Raw genomic sequence first — 23170 nt, forward strand, 5'->3', positions numbered from 1 at the left:
AGCGCGAGGTCTGACTTTCCCGGAGAAGTGTCACCTCTCTCGGCGTCTGTTCTGTGCAGTGAGCGGCAGAGAAGCTGCGCATTCAGTTGGCCGCACCGCAGCCGACTCGTCAATAAATGAGTACAAAACAGCGTTTCCTAGCACTTGTCGCTTACTGATTGTTTGGAATTATAAATATGAGCGTAGTTCATATCACATGCACTTTTTTGTTTGTTGTTTTTTTTAGTTTGTTACTCAGACGCAGGCAGTGCGCTGCATGAGACAAAAAAGTAATATAGCCAAAACAACCGCATAGCCACTCTTTAGTGTAGATGCATGATGATTTTATGAGACGATGCCGCGATTATAAATGAGTGACTCCTGGTTAACATGTATTAAAAGGGGTCGCGTTTAGTCACTATTTAGTGGTATTTTTTGACAATATTCACTCATCATGACAGTAAAATAGGGCATTCTAAGTCAATATACTGCAGTATTTCCTCTCTCAATCAGTAGAAAATATGGTTAACACCCGGTCATGCATGAAAAAAATAAATACCGTCATGTACCGTGAAACCAGTATAATTTTGAAAAATACCGTGATATAAATTTTTGGTCATACCGCTCAGCACTAGGACTTCCTCTAACAAATATTGAAAAGGAACGATGAGGTTAGCACCAATAAAGACAGATGGAGACTTTTGAAGAATTCAAATTCCGCTGAACTTTGAATGTTGAACGCTAATTATTATTTTTGATCATTTGACTTTCAGCTACCAAGACAAACAGCTCAGATTAACACATTTTCGATATTTAAATTCCTTTCCACATGATGATTGCCCCCCTGATATTCACCATAGAAAATGTGAAAAGTCTGTCTAAACAATATGCAGAACCAACATTTAAATGATAAGGTATTAATAACAGCTAAAAATGTCAATAACAAAAAAAACCTGTTACAAAGCCATTTTTTTTAACTTATATTTACACTTCTTCATTTCATTTCATTTAACTGGTCTGGCAGCTAAATTATACCATTATACTGCCAATAATTAAATCAACACAATCAATGTACATATATACAATTAACAAACAATTATTATAATTATATAATAATAATAATTATTACTATTAAATATATAAATAATATATAAATTAAATAATACTTATATAATACTAATACTACTAATTATCATTATAATAGCAAATAATATTTTTTTATATTTTAGTTAATATATTAACACAATGTTTACCTTAATTATGGCTAAATACACCAGACCAGTTAAATTAAATTAAATAAAGTGTAAATATCAGTTAAAAAAGGAATTATTTTTTATATTATTTGTTAACAATATAATGACAATAATTAAATCAACACAATCCATATACATACATACAAACAACTAATAAACAATAATAATTATTAATTATTATTAATATGAATTATTATTAAATATAAAATAATATATAAATTAAACAACACTTATGTAATACAACTTATTATTATTATAATAGCAAATACGTATTTTTTATATTTTAGTTAATATATTAACACAATGTTTACCTTAATTATGGCTAAATACACCAGACCAGTTAAATGAAATTAAATGAAAAAGTGTAAATATAAGTTTTTAAAAATGGCCCTCTTTGATATTGTACAATATTAATGGCAGTAATTAAATCAAAATTTAAATGCATTAAACAAACACTAACACCAGCTATTGACAATGTGGTCATGCATCACTAGGACCAAGTTGACCTTCAAAAGAGCACTGAATCCTGCTTTCGTCATGGACATGGAAAAACTCTGTCCATTCTTTTCCCAAAACCCCAAACATCCTCCTCCTCCGTCATCATTTAAACACTGGAGGCTCATACTTAGCAGCGTTTGGGTTCATCAGAGGGTGGTGTGTACTGTTAACAAGGTTCAAACAGTAACAATCTTCCTCCGTAATAAAGGCCCAGACGAGCAGTTCGTTACCTAAGCGGCCGCCGCAGGCCTCAAGAACAAAGAGGAGGATAGAAACTTCATTAGGGGAAGACTGCATGTAAAAGCTTTATGAGCATATGGTTTCATTGCGTTGCCTCATAATAAGAAGTTAGAATGAGGGTGTTCTTTAAATGGGACAATTATGATTCTGGAGTTGGATTATTCTTCCATGAAGCCGATACTGATACTAGTAAAACTATGATCTGTGGTGTACAAAATAATATAGCATAAATTGAGTTATTCCAGTCACATTTTGACAGTGATATTGTGTATGAAGCATTACTGAATTCTGTATTTTCTGACTGGTGGCCATTCTGAGGGAACATCAGCAGAATAACTCAAGAGTGACATGAGCAGAAATATCATTACAGAGACTTACTGACAACTCACTGCTTGCTGAATAAATTCATGTCAGGATCAACTGTTCCGCATAATTTTAAGAGATAAAATGACAAAGCAAAGGGTGGGAAGATCACTCACCACTTTGAGCTCTGGTACTGATCGACTCAATGTCCATTCCTGACTGTTAACGAAGGAATCTGGAAAGAAACAGACAGAAAACTTTAGTAAGTGATGATGTCTTTAATTTCAACCAACAATATACATTGCTTCTACACATATGACAATCCTTATGGCCATTGACTTGGAATATTATTGACGAAATCATCAACGATAATCAGAAAATCATGAAAAAACAGATGCATGTTGAATTAAGTTTTATTTTTCTTAAGAATATTTTTTAAATGTAATTTTTTTATGTAAATAAATGACTTCTCAAACTGACAAATTAATGCTACATTTATATTCAAATGAATAATTTAGATTTAATTCTTGTTTTTAAATGACAGATGAACAGTTTATTTGTTTGTCAATTTGAAAAAAAGGAAGGATTATTCTTTTTTTTCTGAATACATACACTGACAACGGAGTGTCCCTTAAAAGTAAACTGAAGGAATCAATTGTGTAAAAATATAAACAAAAAATAACTTTTCAAATAGACAAATATATCATACTTAAATTTAATTATTGTTTTTAAAACAAATAGATGGATAAAAATCAAATTATTATTATTTTTTTTTTTAATGGATGGATAAACCTAGCTAACGTTGCCTTTAAAAATTATTTAGTTATTTATTATTTAAATAAGTCAATTTATTTCTCAATTTCAATCACTCCACTATTTTTGAAAATAGGCTCATTTTCCAACTCCCCTAGAGTTAAACAGTTGAGTTTTACCGTTTTCGAATCCATTCAGCCGATCTCCGGGTCTGGCGGTACCACTTTTAGCTGTAGCTTAGCATAGATCATTGTTGGTTATAATATCATTGCGCCTGCTGCACCCATGGTATGAGATGCTAACGGTCTAACCGGATTCAATGATCTATGCTAAGCTACAGCTAAAAGTGCTACCGCCAGACCCAGAGATCGGCTGAATGGATTCGAAAACGGTAAAACTCAACTGTTTAATTCTAGGGGAGTTGGAAAATGAGCCTATTTTAAAAAATAGTGGAGTGTTCCATTAATTGTTACTAATAATCATGTTTGTCATGTTGGCTACATGAACCGACATAACCGCGAAAACACAAGCCTCATTTGGCACAGTAAAATCCTGCCCATTTCCGTGCCACACACACACACTATCTGTTGTACAGCCATTACATCATCACAGAGGGCACATGGGCAGCCTTGTTTAAAGCACCACAGAGGTTTGTAGCACTGCATTGTTCGGTTCATTTTTCACTCCGCTGCTCTTGTCCAATCTAATCAAAATTACTATTCAAAGCGTCGGGGAAGAGAAGGAAAAACCCTTTGTGGATTCAAGAGACAGTGAGAAAAACACCAAGAAATGAACCATTTGCGAGCGAATTTTTCCATGCATGGTACCAAAAAGGGTCTCATTCAGTTTTTGTGCGATGGTGAGAACATGGTGTGCTAAGCGTAACGCACAGCAAGTCAGGAGGTGTTTTCTTCTGTCCTTCACTTAAACTTGACGTCTCACCCTCCCTTCGCACTCAACAAACTGCTCAAGTGACTCAGATGAGATTCTTCCTGCTGCGCTCAGCAACGTGCCCTGATGAAACCAGGCGTTTTCAACCTCCATCCTCGCTCTCACACACAGATCCATGGAAAAGTGGACGTATGCCAACAGGCAAACACATCCGAACATGACAACCACACCTCGCAATCCCACAGGACGCCATATTACCATTTTTCCCCCAAAGATGTTTCGAGTCAAAACAAATCAAAGTAATTAGACTTCAGATGCCAAGTAAAAACTGGCTACACGTGATCTAAACTCAATGAGGCAGGTATCAAGTAAATACTGCGGTATTTTGGAGCGACAGATGTGAATTTGTCACTAAAATGAAACCCTATTGTGGTAAAAAAGCATCAAACTGATGTTGCGCTTCAATTTGAATAGCAAACAAAGCGTTTTTCGTGTCATATGGGAGCCGAGGCGAACTTCATCGTCATCAAGCTGAAGAAAACATGACTCAGAGTTTTAAAAGAGGGCAAGGCCGTTGCAAATCACAAGGGAGAAGGTTTAGAAATAGCGCAATTTCAGGCCCAGTTGGAGACGTATAGAGTTGCATGGAAATCAATAGGCATTTTAAAGCCTCTTTTGAAAAATGCAGAGCATTTTGGTTAAATTAATGGATAGAATGCATATCTCAAGGTGTTTCTAGTTCTTTTGCACTGTTAAATCAGAATGGAAATCCTCTGTGCCTTTATAACACACAGTAATGGATTCTTTCAAGCTTCCCTTCCTTTGAAGTGACCTCACACAATTTTGCTATTGAAACCCAGCCGTCACGACCCCAAGGTTGAAAAGTCATCCGAATTCCTTCTGAGCAGACCGGTAAGGAGAGTCTGGCACTTTGTAGGCAGGTGAGGGAAGGTAAAGCCTTCCGGGCTTAAAATACAAAGAACTCACAGCGACAGAAAACAGTCAAGATCCAGGAACGACCTGCTCGTCAAACTACCAGGGCATGTAGCGACAGGTACGCGCAATCCGCAGACATAAGCTTTGGTCCAAAAAGCTCTCAAGTTCAGCAAACACACCTACATTCCGGCTGTCAGTCAACTTTCGCAAAGAAAGGTCAGTCGGGGAGTTTGGGAAGGAGAGTTTCCTTAGCAACCAGTGAAAATAAACTCGAGCAGATGCCAAGGGTGTAAATGGCTCTTAATTTGTTATCTCCATTTGACGAATTAAAACAAGCTCTGTAAGTCATTTGCGGAAGCTTGTTGTGCTAAAGCGAGCTTTTCAAGAGAAGGTAATGAGAGTAGATTGTTACAATCAACACAAGTCCATTGATTGGATGACGGCCAATTTCTTTTTCTTTTTCTTTTTCTCTTTTTAAAAAAAGATACATTTTTTTGCTATTTTTGCCTTTATTATGATAGGACAGATCAGAGCTGACAGGAAGCAAAGTGGGAGAGAAAGAGGGGGGTGGGATCTGGAAAGTTCCTCGAGTCGGGGTTCGAACTTGGGACGCCCGTAGCTCTACAGCGCTGTATGTCGGCACGCTGCCCACAAGGCTATTGGCGCCGACATGATGGCCAACATCTCATTGGATCATTTTAAAGGGTTAGTTCACCCAAAAATTAAAATTCTGTCATTAATTACTCACCCTCATGTCGTTTCAAACCCGCAAGACCTTCGTTCATCTTCAAAACACATTTAAGATATTTTTGATGGAATCTGAGAGCTGTCTGACCCTGCATAGACAGCAATACAACTGAAATGTTCCCAAGTCCAGAAACGTAGCAAGGAGATCGGTAAAATAATCCATGTGACATCAGGGGTTTAACCGTAATTTTACGAAGCTACGAGAATTTTTTTGTGCACAAAAGAAAAAAAAATGACTTTATTCAACAATTCGTCTCCTCCGTGTCACCCTGTAGCGCCATTTTGGAGAGTATCCGCTGGACATAAACAACGTATGCTGTTCTGTGTCAGCTGTGTCACGCGGATACGCTGTTTTCATTCAGATCAAATCACAACAACATAGGAAACAGATCCGGCGTGACGAATTGTTGAATAAAGTCTTTTTTTTTCTTTTGTGCACAAAAAAATTCTCGTAGCTTCGTAAAATTACGGTTGAACCCCTTGAACGAAGGTCTTACGGGTTTGAAACGACATGAGGGTGAGTAATTAATGACAGAATTTTCATTTTTGGGTGAACTAACCCTTTAAAGTGGCAGTGTCACTGATTCTGCCCAAATACAGTCTGTTAAAGTAAAACATAACATGAAATAAATATAACATAACAAAAACTTAAGAATAATCATATCTAATACTGCATCTGAACAGATCTAATCATTTAAGTGAAAGCAAACTATTATGTGGCAAAAAGGTCACAAGTTACAAAAAGACGACAATCTAGTTTGTTATAAAATTTGTCTCTGCATATTAATATTAAATGCAAATTAAAGGATTGAATTAGTTTTTGTTCACATAATATATGTGTGTATACTGTGTATATTTATTATGTATATATATAAATACAAACACATACAGTATATATTTTGTGATTAACCGCGATTAATCATTTGATAGCACTAGATTGAAAGATCTGCTTTTATTCTGAGAATGAAAGAGATGCACAACCTAAACAAAATCTTTAAAGTGTCATGAAAGACTAAAACATGTTTTTGAGATGTTGGATAAGTGATTTTAGATTTATGGATATTTATGGATAATCTCAGCATCACTGACTCCATTCATCTTTAATGTGAATGTGTTAATAAATCAGCCCAATAAAATATATGGATCAACAAATCTGAATAACACTCTCAAAACATATTACAAATGCAAGAGTGCAATCAAACATATTTTTAGTGTATATTTTTAGATATAAAAGAAAGACAGACAGACAGACAGACAGATAGATAGATAGATAGATAGATAGACAGACAGACGCAGCTTTCCATTCCTTAATTTTTTAACACTGTGGTGAGACTTGTGCTGAAATGTGGGTTTCCACTACATAATAAGTGCTCAAAACATCTCAAGGTGTGCTGCCAATAACATCATCTTCAATCCTGAAACATGTCCTCCTAATTCAAACATAAGGACAGCTCTATTCCAATAGCAGATGTGCTAGCATCTCTCCGCTGACATTTCAGTCATCTTGTGTTTGCAGACGTTTCATTCAAATTATATATTGCAACCCAGCATCTTCAACAGCTATTTCGCGCTGCGCTTGCAAGCCTGACTTCACTGATTAAAGCCAAAAACATCATAAAAACAACCCATATAATTTGTGCTAACCTTATATAATGCTGCACACATACTTATTACAAACATTTACATCTGATGAAAATGCCACAGGCAAAACGAATAAATTTTTCATAAGGATTACAAGGGAGCTGAGGTGACTTAAGGTTAAGAGCCTAGGCCTGTATACATCTTGTCTCACTCTACGTAACCTAATCCCTTTTAAAAATCACAGCGTAAAGCTCTGAAACGGCACTATTTGTCTTCACTACCTCTGAGACGACGCACAAGCTGCAGGCAAAAGATTGAACAGACAAGGAACGAAAACATGTTTAAATATCATGAGCTTGTTGACTGCATGCCGGGTCACGATTTAACCTTTAGAGCTGTGAAAGCAAAAACAAATTCCAACTCCAATCCCATGAAAACAGGATTGTTACGTATACATTTTTCCAAAAGGAAGAGAATTCCAAAGTAGAAGGTTCTGATAATAGAAGAGAGTCATTAAATTATTCCCTCTCTTTTTTCGTCTACATCATCCATCCTTGACTCATTCCTGCAGTCTATCTGATTACCTTGAAAGCGTTAATGATTAAACAAGATTTGATGGACGCTTTTTTGCTTCCTAATTCAATTGCAGTGCAGACTTACACTAGAAGAAAACTCCTCTTGGAGCCAATTAACAGCTCAAGCACACACACACTCCAACAGAGCCAAAGCACTCGGAGTGAATAATGCATTTAACCTCTTATTATGCCTGTTGGTGCTGCCCAAGCCAGACCTTCAATATCGTTTTAATATTTAATCAATTTGCCCTGCTCTCCAAGGCTACATCTTGGCACTCAAGAGTCTGTTCTCTGCAGACAAAAAGCAGCACCTTTTCCTGCGTCAGACTAGGATGTGGAATGAAATTATGCATTTTACACAACTTACCTTGACCTCTGCGCAAACCAATGCCAGTTAGAGTCTCTATAGCAACAGAATCTGGCTTTTTATTTTTCACAGGGGGGTGGCTGCCAACTGCTTGGCTTTCAGTGCACAGCTCAGATTTGTTGCTGGACAATGGGTCTTTTCTCTTAAAACGACTAGCTATTAGCTGCCAAAAACTAGTCTCTGGTTGCAATTGTTTGGTGGGCTTTGTTAGTTTGGCAGGACGGAGAGGGACCTCCAAGACTGCCACCTTGCCCCGAGTTTGGTACTGTATGTACTGCGTGGCCCCTTGATCCTCATCTTGCTCTCGAGCTGGCTTTAACATCCTGCCGGTGAGGTAGGAAAACGGGCGAGTGGTTTGCATAGATTGTTCTCCGATACTTGAAGTGCGTCTCCGTTCAGTTCGGTTCTCCTGCTCGGGTTGATTCCGATTCCGTCTCATCCTTAGACTCAAGCTCCTCCGGAGTGATCCAAATGTTGTCTTCGGTTCTTCAGTCTTGTTGGGTTCCTTTAGCGTTGTTTGTTTCACCACCACTTCCTTTCCAGTTGCCTGACGACCAAACCATCTCCATCGGAAGCCTGGACGAGGCAAACTACCGGTGCCAGTGGAAGCGTGGCTTGCGAGCTCATCCCGGGATCCACTACGCTCTTTATTGAGCTCAAGAACAGTCATGCTAACGGGCCGTGGTTTGTTCTTGCTTTTCAAAGTCCGACGTATTGGTGGTTCTTCTAGTGGATGAGGAAACAGGTTAACAGAAGGCGGCATGTCGGGTTTTAGACCGTCTATCGCACGAAGCTCTGCATGTCTTATCCTACACCGCTGGACTACATCCGGGCAACCTTGCTTACTTGGGGTCGAGGTAGGCAGAAGATCGTTGTTTGATTTGGTAGCTGCCAACATACAATCACTGCGAGGTCTTGTAGAGCTGTCTTGGTGGTCGGTCGCTGTGGTTTGGAGTCTCCTGTTGTCGTCCGGGAAGACGAACATGCTCAGCGCTCTTCTGCTGCCCAGGAGCCGAAGCCCATGTGCAGGCCTTCGCAAGACCACCACATGAGGTTCTGTTGCATTTTCCACAAAAACAGCATTACAATTTAGTTCCTTTATGGGAATGTGGCAAACATCAGCACGGAGTTCTTCGATCCATGCTTTGTCTTCCCTAGCCAAGTTGAAGTCTTCCGCAGACGCTTGTTGCACACAGCTGTCCTGGAGCAAAGGTGGTAACCGGTCCGTCCTCATTCCTAGTACTTCCCCTTTCCTCCACCCCCCATTCCCTGTGCTAAGCATCTACCCCATAACCAATAGTTTAGCTTCGCTATTAAGATGGCTTGCTTGGATTCAGCACAACATGAATATCTGTTTCTAATATGGAGAATCTGACTGGCCTAAAAGCCATCTGGATTATGAAAACAAGAGAGCAGATTTTGTGCTTGTAAAGAGCACCCACACGTGGTTCCAATGAAAACTACCCCACCTGTCCAGTAATACTACACCGCTATAGAGAAAAACTATTAGACTGATCCAGAAACTCACTTGACAACGTTTAAACAAAGATTCCTGCGGTGCAAAGGAATTTATGTGAGGAAATATTTCAGGTAGACTATGGTAACAAAAATGCAAAATCAAAGGCAGCAATTTTGTCTAAGAATGGCATATGTTTTACTTAATTTGTGTCAATATTAGCCACAACTTTAATCAAACAAACGGCAGCACTCTTGGCCTTTTCCTTCTTTCTTTCGCTCGTCATTCTTTCCCACTTTTGTTTCCTTCGTTCTTTGCATTTTTATTACTTTCCTTCCGTACTGTCTTTATGTTTGTCAGCATTTTTCCTTTATTCCATTCTTTCTTTATTTTGTTATCTTGTTCTTTCCTTCTCTTCCTGTTTTCTTCTTTCCAATACCCTCCTTATTTTCCTCTTTAAATTTTATTCTTTCCATCCATCTCTTTCCCTTTTTATTTGCTTTCCTTATTTATTTCTCTTATTTATTTATTTTCCTCTCCTTGCTTCATCATTTCACTCTTTCCTTATTTCTTTCCTGTCACTCTTTCTTTTCTTTTTTTCTTCCAGACAATCTGCCTTAATCCATCGATCCTTCATAAACTCGTGTCTGACATCTGACAAGTATAAGTCTGAGAACACAACAGAAGCCACCGAGCACTGATCCTAGACCAGTCTTTCCTTTTTCCAGTCGTTTCTATAAGTAAAAGATTTCTGTAAGTTTCTTGACCATAAGCCATTGGCATCTTGAGCTTACACCCACTCAGATTAAGATCTTGGATCGATTTCCAATTGACCTAATAAATTCAATTACATGCACATATTTAAGAACACAATTGCTTACGGTTTAACTTTAAAGCCATATTGAGCTAACCAAACATATCCATTTCTAAATTTAGCTCCGATATGCTCTTGTTAAAACCTCAACTAAAAAGATACCCCATGCTATAATTATTTAAAACACTACACACCAGTCAAAACATCATACGTATGTCCTTGATGACTCACTGTTCATTCGCTACAAAAATAAACACATGTAACTAAGTTTATCATACCTGAAATGCCTTCAATTTTACAGCCCCCACAGCACTTAAAATATATCTAACAAAGCAACAAGTACAAATGTCTACAGTATACTATTTTTCTAAATCGACAACACAAAGAAATGGATATTTTACACTTACAATTTTTCCTTGTCAATGCCCTCCAAATTAAAATACATCAGACCACAGATTACCTAAATTCTCGTATTTAATTTAAGAGTTCAGGTATTTATTTACCAAATGATAGCGCTAACAAGCATTACAAAAGCCAAATAAATTGACCATGAGTCAGTACCTGTGTTGATCAGACAGGAGTTAACACCTGTACGCATGAAACAGATTATTCTCCTTTGAAGAAGGATTCATTACCTGTGTCTACCGCATAAGGGTTCGTCACCCTCGTAACCTCCGCTGAGATCAAACAGTCCTCTTCGCCCCATTGCAGATGGTGGTGTCTCGGCCGTCTTCTCCCTCCAAAACACATCATTATGACGACTTCCCCAAACTACAGGAATATCCTTTAACCAGGGACATTATCAGGCCAAAACCAAAATAAAAACCAAGTTCAGGGTCCAAATCGTGGATGTTCTTTAAGTGAGACGGCGATGTCCTAGTACGGCTTTAACAGACGGACTAACGTCATGCTCAGTTCAAGTGCTTGGCTTTGTCAAACATCAAAAATGTGAGAGGGAGGAGGTGGCAGACAGGTACAAGAAACATGTCCAACCTCTGTAATCCCTCGTGAGGAGGAGGAGGCGACCACGGCCTCCCTGGCTTATACCTGAAGCAGGATTAGTCTAATCCTTAACCAATAGGAAGTCATTGGTGCATTATCCGTCCCTCCGTACCGATGCAAACACACACACACACAGAAACGCTACCGTACTGGACTCCGTTTTAGAGTAAAGCATGCTTACCACTACCAAAACAAGTTTAACTCATCGTGGTATCTGTGCAATGCTCTGACGCAAGACGCCCCACTGATATTTCAAGTCCAACCACAAGGCTGTAGGTGATGAAACATCCCACTTGTCCTAAAAGTCAGATCGAGCAAACATCATAGTCAAAAAGCAGTGCTACAAAATGCAAAATCTCAAGTGTGTCAAAAACAATAAACCACAGATCATATCTAGGCATCAAAACCACCCACTTCATGAACTATAACCAATGTTCAACAAGTTGACTCATTACAGAAACGCACAAGAACATTTTCGGCCGAAACTACACACAAACTATTCCCATCTAATGAAATGCATTTAATTGACGAGCTCCCATAGAAATGAGAGACCATATCGACTCGACATCTCATTACGTTTTCATTAAAAACCACTGTGTCATCGGCGGTAGCGTCTGCGAAGCTAAATGGATACAAATACTGATGGATGAGAGAAAACACACATTTTGCCCATGCGAGGTGGTGGTTTGAACACAGCGCATTATATATAGCTTTCATTTATACCAATTTAATTATGCAGACCATCAGAAAGTGTGTTTCCGAATGTTTTTTCCACCCTCAGGGCGCACCTTTATTACAGCGAACCCTTTGGAAATTGGCCTGCCAGTCTAATTAAAATAGAAAAACTGATTACGGTCAGACAATTAGGCCGCTCTTCTCTTTTATTTGAAACACTTTTAGTACCACAAGAAAGTGACGCAAGCAGCATGCCACTCTCTCTTGTCTTTCTTACTAGGATGCTCTGTAAAAACTCGCAGTTTAAAAACAGTAATGTTGTGAAATATTATTACAATTTAAAATAACCATTTTCTATTTGAGTAGATTATAAAATGTAATTTATTTTTGTGATGCAAAGCTGAATTTTCAGCATCATTACTCCAGTCTTCAGTGTCACATGATCCTTCAGAAATCATTCTAATATGCTGATTTGTTGCATAAGAAACATTTCTAATTCAGTTGTGCTGCTTAATACTTTTTGTGGAAACCATGGCACATTATTTTTTTCAGGATTTTTTGAAGAACACAGTTCAAAAGAGCAGCATGTATTTGAAATAAAAATATATTTTATAACATTATAAATTCACTTTTGATCAGTTTAATGCATCCTTCCTCAATAATAATAAATACTAACTTCTTTCAACAATAACAACAAAATAAAATAAAATGGTGTAGTCTAAAATATTGCAGTTCAATATTTTGTATTGACATTTTGCTGCATACAAATGACTATGATTAAGCTCTGGTTGAAAGGATGCCTCTTCTGATGAAAAGGAAACACCAATTTAATCAATTTCAGAGAAAAAAATACCATCAAATGATGAAAAATATATTTTTAGCTATATCACCCAGGCCTATTAGCATGTCAGCATCTCCAATTAGCATATCAGTGTGCAACTACTAGTCCAAAAATAATGTGACAATTTGTTAAAACACTTTTCTTGTAACCTGTAAGCTTCTGCATACGTCCGTAGACCTAGAAAAAGGAACATATGAGACCAGTCTAATCATAAACAGATTCTATATCACAAAAATTCATAAAATCATAAATCCAACATTGCCATACAGCAAGTTGTGTCCATATACATACACACCAGCAGGGGGCAGTCTGTCTTCTCTCACAGCGGACTGCTGAACCTATTAGTTCAGTTCATAAATCAAGTCTAGCATCATTAAATCTTGATTTTGTCTGTATCAACACTATGTGTGCTGTCACATAGCTGCCATCACATTTCACCCAATTATACGCTACAAATATCGAATATTGACATTGCCGCTTGACATGCAACAACAAATCGTTCCCTAATTATAAGGAATTACAAAATAAGCTTGTGTGCAATTTAGGAAGGGAAATGTGTGAGAACTCACAAAGTCATCTGCAGATGAGGCTCCTGAGCGCATCATTAAAGCTAATTAATTATCTTACGCAAGGTTATGTAATTTTCCAGGCTGCAGTGCAGTCCAGGTCAGAAGCCGGGGGTCCCTGTGAGAACGTGATCATGTGGAGGATGCAGTGCGGTGCAGTACAGTCATGTTACGTAAGGTAAGGCGCTCCCCGAGGTACAAGAGTGAAGAACGAATCAAAGAATGATTGCAGGATCCGCCGGGATGCAGATAGACAATTAATGCAGAATGAAGTTTAATGAGGGTTCGTAATGAGTTATGAACGCCTTTATACTCAAATAAAGTTAAGAGCCAGAGATATATGTAGGGTTTGTAATGCTTTCATAAGAACGACAGCATTTTATTTCCAAATAAACGCATAATAAATGCTTTGCTTTCTAACTAGCTGCATATGTTGTGGTTTGGTTTGCCATGATGCATCAGTAGATGTGAAATAAAAACTGTGCTCATTTACCTTCTTAACACTTGTTCCTGGTCTTACTGTAAATTATTTATCACAGCATATTATTTTAAATTAAAAAAAATGTTTTTTGACATCAAAAAAAGATTACATCAAATCAAAATTCTTTCCTCCTTTTCATTATCAGTGTTATACTGTTAACTAAAACTAAAAAAAAAAAGTTCTAAAAAAAGTTTTTAAATTAAAATTTAATAATAAAATAAAATTATATACGTATATATACAGTGGGTACGGAAAGTATTCAGACCCCCTTAAATTGTTCACTCTTTGTTATATTGCAGCCATTTGCTAAAATCATTTAAGTAAATTTTTTTTCCTCATTAAAGAGTGAAAAATTTAAGGGGGTCTGAATACTGTCCGTACCCACTGTATATACATATTCATATTAGATGGAACTTGGAAACGTTAATACTTAAAATCTTAATAAAATAAGTTTAATTTGGTATACTACAATTACTAAAACTAAACATAAAACTAAACTAAAAATTAAACTAAAATAAAAATAAAAGCTAATTCATGTTAATATTCATAAACACTACAACAGTATATAAATTATACTAAAATAATACTGTTCACAACTCTTATTAAAAGTCTTAAAAGTTTTTGCTTGTTGAACATCCTGTATCATTTATAATTTTCATAATATGAAAAATGTCATGATATAAAAGTAAATGGGTTTATGTAATTTCTGTGCCAGCAGAGCCAGACACTATCATTTCCAGATCAATCTCCAAAAACCTGCCCATTCCGCCCTCCATCTTCCATTGTCCAGTCAAACAGAAGTCCCGCCCACAAACCCACCTCATTGGCTGAGCCAGAAGTTAACGACACGCTGGACACCTCAAACAAACGGAGCACAAATAAAGCCTCAGGAAGTCCGCTTACAAATGGCTTACTTAGTTTTCCTCTGATCTAAAAGCAAGTATTTTAGCACCACAAGAATTACACACTTCACCTCTGGCAGCAGCTTCCTGAAATAGCCTGCTTTCCCAGTCACTTCCTGGTCTGAATTACGTCCTTCTGGCAGGGGCCGGCAGCAGACGCACCGTTCTGATGTGTCCTGGGTTCAGACACCAGATTTAGCCCCACTACTGTCAGCCTGCTATTTGGGCCGCGCTGATGACTAGGTGTTGAACGGGTGACTAAAGCACTGGAAACGATGTTAATGGAACGGAATGACTCAGCGGAGAAGTGAACTCGCGCAAACACACACACACAAACGCAGCGACGTCACGAATCACGATAACCTTCCTCCTCATCGCTATTGAGAGGCCACATTAAACCCTGTTTCACTAGCATCTCTATATGATGTTAAAGCTGAAGTGTGTCATCTTTTCAGTGCTAAAACACGTTTGTAATATGCAGACGAGTCTAAGTAAGCTACTTGTTCACATCGACACCGGCTCAAGCCCTGTTTGGAAATCCTGTTCGAACACAGTCATTATTTTTGCCATTCATTTGGTGATGTTAATGCCACAGAAATTACAGTTTAAAGTGGGTTTGGATTACATAACACATGCCTCCTCAAATGTATCCCGATTGTGTCTGATATCAAAGACCTAAAAACTGAAATATGTTGAAAAAATAAAAATGACAAAGGCACATGACATTTATTACAAATCAAACAAACTAAAATAAAAATAGTAATATTTAAACAAAAAAAATTATAATAAAAATGACAAAAGCACATAATATAATTATTAGAAATGAAACAAATTAAAATAGCAATATTGTGAAAAAATTTATTAAACAAATGACAAAAGCACATAATATAATTACTAGAAATTAAACAAATTAAAATAAAAATAGTAATATTTTGAAAAAAGAATAAAAAATACAAAATCACATTACAAAAAAATACAATAAAAATTAAAATAAAACAAAATAAAATGCATAAAAACAGACAAATAAATACATTAACACTGCAAGCAAAGGGTCTCACAATGTGTTTAGTCATTAAATATTTGCATAATTTATAAATAGTTATAAAAATCATGAACTTTAATATATTTTGAATATATTCATAACTGAATACAACTGCTCATCTGGTAAAGATTTCATAATGTTTGTAAACTACTTAAGAGTTATTAAAAACCTATACTAACAACAACAACAAAATACTTATAGTACGATAGTTCAGTGTTAGTATCAGCTACATTTATTTATGAATATATATGAAAATGTATTACGTTTTATAACTATTTGAATGCACTATTTATTTTTTGCACATGATATAATAATAATAATAATATAAAATATATTATTTTATTATAATATGATAATTGTAATGTTTACATGCTATCATAAATATTTGTAATATTATATAATAATTAGCAAATATTATTAGTTACAAATGTCATGACAAACACTAATATATATTCTATTCATAACTGAATTTTAAAATACAATGTAGTACGATGGATAAGTGAATTGCTGATATATGTATCAGTTATGAATATGAAAATATATTAGTATTTAGTATAAGTTAGTATAAGTTTTGTAACTATTTAAACGCAATATTGATTTGTTACACATTATATAATAATAATAATAATATTCAGTATATTATTATTATTATTTAATTACAATATGATACTTGTAATTTTTACATGTTGTCATAAATATTATTTTAATAACATTTTATAATATTCGCAAAGCATCATTACAGTCACAAATGTAAAAAAGTGAAATATTCCAATATATATTCATAATTGAATGTAATCACTAATCTGTAATCTGATTTTGATAATCATATCAGTGATAGTATCAGATGGTAATTTTTTATAATGTATACATTTTTTAAAAATACAACAAAATTGTGTATTGGGTAAAAATGCAAAGAAATGCGATTTCAACGACTGTCCACACCAAACACAAAAGAACATTATATGTATACAAAAAGGTACCATGGTATTTACATAACATACACCATGAAAAAACACTGTATGGGATTCCACAATCACGTTAAAGTCTTGTTATTTTTTGAAGCACCTCAATGTGCTGTTCAAGTACCGTGGTATATGAATGGTACGTGATTATTACATTCATATCATGGCACTTGAATGGTACTTCAAAGAATAATATGGCAGTATTCTCATTATGTCATCATAGCAGTGGTATATTTTGATGGTAATATGGCAGTACTACTTGTAAGCCTATAGTCTCACTATAGATTTGTGCTCTTACGAATGACATTACATTACATCTAAATCACACACGCACACACACACAGAAAAGCATCCCAGCAGAACTCTTCCTTCAGGCCATAACCACTCCTCCCTGCCTCCATCACCATGACAACGTGCATCAAAATGGCCAGCCATTTCAGTGTGGCAGAATTTTAAGGACCTCCATTGATCTCCCTGAATGAATCAGAGCCAGTCAGATCATGAGAATGATGACATCACATTGTTAAACCACAGACCAGCTGGCCCAAAGTTAGTTAAAGATTGTTTCTCAGCTCCTCGACAGAACACAAACTCATATTTGACAGGAGAGCTGAACGACCCGCCCCTTCAGCAGAGACACTGTCTGACAGCTGCACGGGCCAATCGCAACGACAACTGTCCGAATCAAAGGCTATAAATGACAAACCTGCACAAAATGAAATAAGTAAAGTGAAGCCTCAAAATAGTGTACTACAGCAAGAAATAATATACCAGGGTTATTATTATGAACTAAAACTACAAACAAATAAAGCTGATATGAAGCAGAAAAAAAATAGAAATGTAATTACTAAAGTGAAAATAAATAAAATAAATAATACCAGTGTTAAAAAAAAGGTTCGCAAAAGACAAAATCACATAGCTAATCACTAGAAATTAAATGTAAATTAAAATAAAAATAGTAACATTTTGATTAAAAGAATAAAAATGACAAAAGCACATAATATAATTACTAGAAATTAAACAAATTAAAATAAAACTAATAATATTTTGAAAAAATAAAATAAAATGACAAAACAAAAGCACATAATTACTAGAAATTTAACAAATTAAAATAACAATAAAAAGTCATATTTTGAAAAAACAAATAAATAAAAAGCGCATAATATAATTACTAGAAATTAAACAAATTAAAATAAATAGTAATATATTGAAAAAAAGAAAAATGAAAAAAGAACATAATATAATTACAAGAAATTAAACAAATAAAAATAAAAAAATTTTTTTTTTTAAATTACAAAAGCACATATTAAACAAATTTTAAAAGATAGCAACATTTTGAAAAAAAGACTAAAAATGACAGAATCATAATATAATTACTAGAAAATATACAAATTTAAATAAAAATAGTGATATTTTGAAAAGAATAAAAATGACAAAAGCACAATTCCAAGAAAATAAAGACATTAAAACTGAAAATACATAAATAAAAGTTAAATTACTATATTTAAAAATTAAAATGTAAACATTTAAATGTAAAAATTAAGTTAATATTTATTAGAGCTGTCAAACGATTAATCGCGATTAATCGCATCCAAAATAAAAGTTTTTGTTTACATAATATATGTGTGTATACTGTGTATATTTATTATGTATATATTAATACACACACATACAGTATATATTTAAGAAAAATATGTTATGTTTATATATTAAATATATTTATATATAATATAAAATATAAGAATATAAATAAATAAATGTATATACACATGTATATATTTTCTAAATATATACTGTATGTATGTGTATTTATATATACATAATAAATATACACAGTACACATACATATATTATGTAAACAAAAACTTTTATTTTGGATGCGATTAATCGTGATTAATCGTTTGACAGCACTAATATTTATTAATAAATACTATATGTATAAGTATATTTGTTTATATTCTAACACACACACACACTGGAGACTGGAGTAATGATGCTGAAAATTCAGCTTTACATCACAGGAATAAATTACATTTTACAATATATTCAAACAGAAAATAGTTATTTCACAATATTACTGTCTATCCTGTATTTTTGATCAAATAAATGCAGCCTTGGTGAGCAGAAGAGACACTAAAAATGTACTGCATGCACACACAGAGACACGCATTATCTGCACTCTCTGTACAAATATGAATGCATGATGTGTGCTGAGAGAGAGACGGACAGAAGAAGGCAGACTGTGATGTCGCAGTAGTAGAGAAGCGCTCTTGAGAACGCGTGGGTGTCAAGCTTTTTAAAATGCAGCTGCTCCACCAACTTGCACACGTCACAATTCCTCTACTGCAGAGAAAATCATAGGTTTGAGCGGATCTGTGGGAGGCGGGGTAGAGAGAGAGACATATTACAGACGCCGCTCTCTCACTCGCTCATTTACTCTCCAAAGACAAGCTTGTGGATTCACCTCACGTTTGTGTAAAAAGATGAGACCTTACGAACACAGATTAATAAATGTCATTTTTCAGTAATTGTAACGTGTCACACCAAACCTTAACAATCAAATGAGGACCACCAGGCACTCAAGCGAACAACGAAATCCCAAAAGAAGGTCAAAGCTGTTTGGAAAGCCGTTTCCCTGACAGATCACTCAGAGGAGGAACAGTTCACACATAAAAATACAACACTGTTTACGCACTCTTTTATCATTCTAAAATCCACATGCTGTTATTTTCTGAATACATTTATTAGAATATATTACCCAAAGAAGACCCAAAAAGTTATAAGGACAAAATAAATAAATAAATAATTGTATATCATGTATTTATTTTCATGTATCATATATTATTATTATTAATTATTAATTATTGTTAATTATAATTATAATATATATTAACGTTTACAATTATTATTACTATTAATTCATATTTATTACAATCAATAATATTATTTATTAAAATTAATTGTGTTATTTTAAGTAATATTATTTAAATATTATAAGTAATATTTAGTATAATAAAAAACAAAATAGATCAATATTATTAAAAAAGTAGTTCAGGTAGCTAATAAATAGAAAAAAACATCAATTTAAAACAAATAAAATAAAATAAACAGTTACTATAGTAATAAAATAAAATAAAATGCTAAAAAATAAAATAAAATAAAATAAAATAAAATAAAATAAAATAAAAGACTACAAATACATTTAAAAATAAGTTCAGGTAACAAAAACAAAGCAAAACAAAAAACAAAACAAAACAAAAAACAGGTCGATTATGTGAAAACAGTGCTGTAACTTGCAGATCTTTCAGAGAAACATGGCAAGAGGAACTGACAGGGCCAGACAAATGTTTAGTTATCATGTCTTGAGTTTACAGATGACCTCTGCAGGCCTTACTGATCCATGGAAGAAAAACAACAGAGATGAGCTTGCAATGAATCACATTTCCCAAAGGAGCCGAGCACACCACAGACTGCTAATGTTATTATGAATCAGACTGCGCTCAAGAACTATTCTCTTACCCACGATTAAAAAGTTTCCTGAGACGCTCGAAACAAATTGCATAATTCTTCATCTGGTAACCTTTTACATATAATACCAATTTATTTGACATACTTTTTAGAAAAGTAATAATTAAAGGTATTATTCATGCCTGTAACATACAAGATGTGTGATGAATTTCACACCAAAGTTTAACACTAACCCCAAGTATTAATAATGGTGATCCCTGATTAACAAACACAGCACATCCAGGAAGACAAACTACTCGTCCTGCTTGCAGAGCAGCTAATGTTTGTTGAGGGATATTTCATACATAATACTTAAAGCTCTAAGTTAACTACAAAATACACAACAACACAAAGGCCTAAGCATTATTCAAAAGTTTGCACCTTATTACTGTTACAGCAGAGAAAGATGGAATTAATGGAAAAAACAGAAGAGAAAAAAAGTGACTTTCCCTTTATCAGCAGCTTACCTTCCCCTTTCCCAGCCTTATAACACTATAAAGGCAAGGCAAGGCAAGTGGCATGACCTTAAATCGGTGAACGGAGCTCAATTCTCAGGACTTTGCTTAGTCAGACTAGTGCAGACATTCAGTCCAGATCTACAGGTCACATACAATGGCAACAGATAAATCACCTTTCGCTTGGAGTTTGATTGACTTTCATTGACATGAAAGCAAGAAAGAAAGAACAAAATGCACAAAAGAACAGAGGAACAGAGAAAGCAACTGGAAGAAATTAAGTAACAATAGAAAAAAAGTAAGAATAAAGGAACAAGCAAAAAAACAACAAAAATGAAAAGAACAACAAACCAATGAATAAATTAAAGCAATAAAGAACAGAAGGGATAATGAATAAATTAAGGAAGAAAGGAAATATGAAAGGTTAAAAAATAACCAAGAAAGAAAGCCAACAAGCAACATCAAACAAACTGAGGAAAGAAAGGAAGGAAAGATAGAAGGAAGGAAGGATAGAAGGAGCGAGGGTGAGAAGAAATGAAATACAAAAGGATTAAAAAAACAACAACAAGAAAGGACAAACAAAGGAAGGAAGAACAAATGGTAAAACTGAGAATAAAACAAGAGATAAACCAAACAAGCAAGAACACAAAAACAAACAAACCGATGGAAGGAAGAACAAAAGAAAAAAAGTGAGAATAAAGCAAGAGATAAAGCAAACAAGCATGAACAAACAACAAAAGATTGAAAAAAAAGCAAGATCAAACAAAATGAAGAAAGGATTAAGTAATGAAAGGAAGAAAGGGCAAACTACAACAAAAGAAAGAAAGAAATAAAAGAAAGTAAGAACACAGTGTCCTTCTCATACTGCTGCATCACACATGTATTAATAAAGAAACATCCAAACGAGCCTCTTTTGCTCATTACATTACATCAAACTTGACAAAATGACACTTTGAAGGAAAGCTTGATCGTGTGTGTGTTTGTGATAAGCGTTTTTCCTCGTTTCCTCGCAGCACTTCACAGGAGGATTCCTGGGAACGCTCGAGTACTTTGTGTCCTTTTATAGTCTCAAATTTTTAATGCAAAAGATCAAATTACCCTCTCGTCCAGGGACGAACCACGTTCAGGGACCGACTAGCTTCAGTGGCTCCGTTCCCAACACTCCCTCGACTACTTGTAAACAAAAAACATCTGCTACGTTATTTAAACGGGCCAAAACGAGGACAAGGACAGAATCCAAACGCCGAGCGAGGTCAACAGGATGACTTTACACCGAGAAAACACGTCTATAGGCATTCCCAAACACGTACTCTTTCATGCCAGAGCTATCCCATAGTGCTTTTCTCCACAGGACCGGACTATATTTGGCCAACAGTGGCCGGTGGGAGAAAGACCGGTGTGACAGCCAACATACAGTGACTCACGGCACGTCTTCAGCCCGCTGTGGCTAATGGAAGCAAGACAGAAATACAGTCGATGGCTACGACAAACAATCAGAAGAGAGGCCAGAGTTAATAAAACAAAACCTGGTGAGATCAAAATCATTCGGAAGACACGACAGATATGGAGAGACACCGTGTCAATGAACCTGCTTTAGGAAAAACAAAACCTGAGTGGCAAGAAAACGCAGACAGGGTGTGTGATATCATCTACTATAACAGCATAATTATTGCGTTAATGATGCGGAAGCTGACAATATCAAGTCATTCAATATGCAAAAAACAATCAGTACGGATTGAATCAGTGATTCAGTGATTTAATCACTTGCTTCGACCCTGAGTGAATCAAACATTTGAACGAATCGGTTGAACAAATGACTCAACGACTCGCTCATTAAGACAGCGACTTGCTTCTATATAATGGTAGTTTTAGTTTCTTATTTACTCATATTCATATTTTATTACTTTAAGACAAGAAAAAAAAACAAGAAAAAGATAGAAACACTGAAACAAAACAAACTTACAAGAAACAAAGAAAAAATCTAGATGGAAAAACAAATTATTATTAAATTGAAATTATTAATTATATATTATTTATGTTTAATCCAACATGGGCCAATATCAATTAAAAATAAAGTATAAAAATAATAAAATGTGATGATCAATAATTTAAAATGTAAATATAATTACTAGGATTATATATATATATAATATATATATAATATACTCAGCAAAACTCTCTCTACTTATCAACAAAACCCTGGAAAAACGTTCCTTTGGCTGACTAGACGTAAACACACCCTCCACCTGTTGAGAACAAAAAGAAAGTGGCTGGTCTGATGGGTTTGCATGTGTTTTAATTGACGCGCTAATGCTGCAGAGGGAAGCAGGTGTTGTTTTAATGA

General features: G+C 35.1%; 1 protein-coding gene across 1 annotated transcript in view; it reads right to left on the minus strand.

Annotated features, from left to right (window-relative positions):
• The window catches only part of LOC107732092 (arf-GAP with GTPase, ANK repeat and PH domain-containing protein 3), a 177268-nt gene that overhangs the window by 94237 nt on the left and 59861 nt on the right, over positions 1-23170 (minus strand). Inside the window, exon 2 of the mRNA XM_016543339.1 lies at positions 2450-2508. Within this exon, the coding sequence (XP_016398825.1) occupies positions 2450-2508 (59 nt within the window). The remainder of the gene's footprint in view (positions 1-2449; positions 2509-23170) is intronic.

Source organism: Sinocyclocheilus rhinocerous, unplaced genomic scaffold (genome assembly GCF_001515625.1).
Source record: "Sinocyclocheilus rhinocerous isolate Xijiao unplaced genomic scaffold, SAMN03320098_v1.1 scaffold97, whole genome shotgun sequence".
NCBI lineage: Eukaryota > Metazoa > Chordata > Actinopteri > Cypriniformes > Cyprinidae > Sinocyclocheilus > Sinocyclocheilus rhinocerous.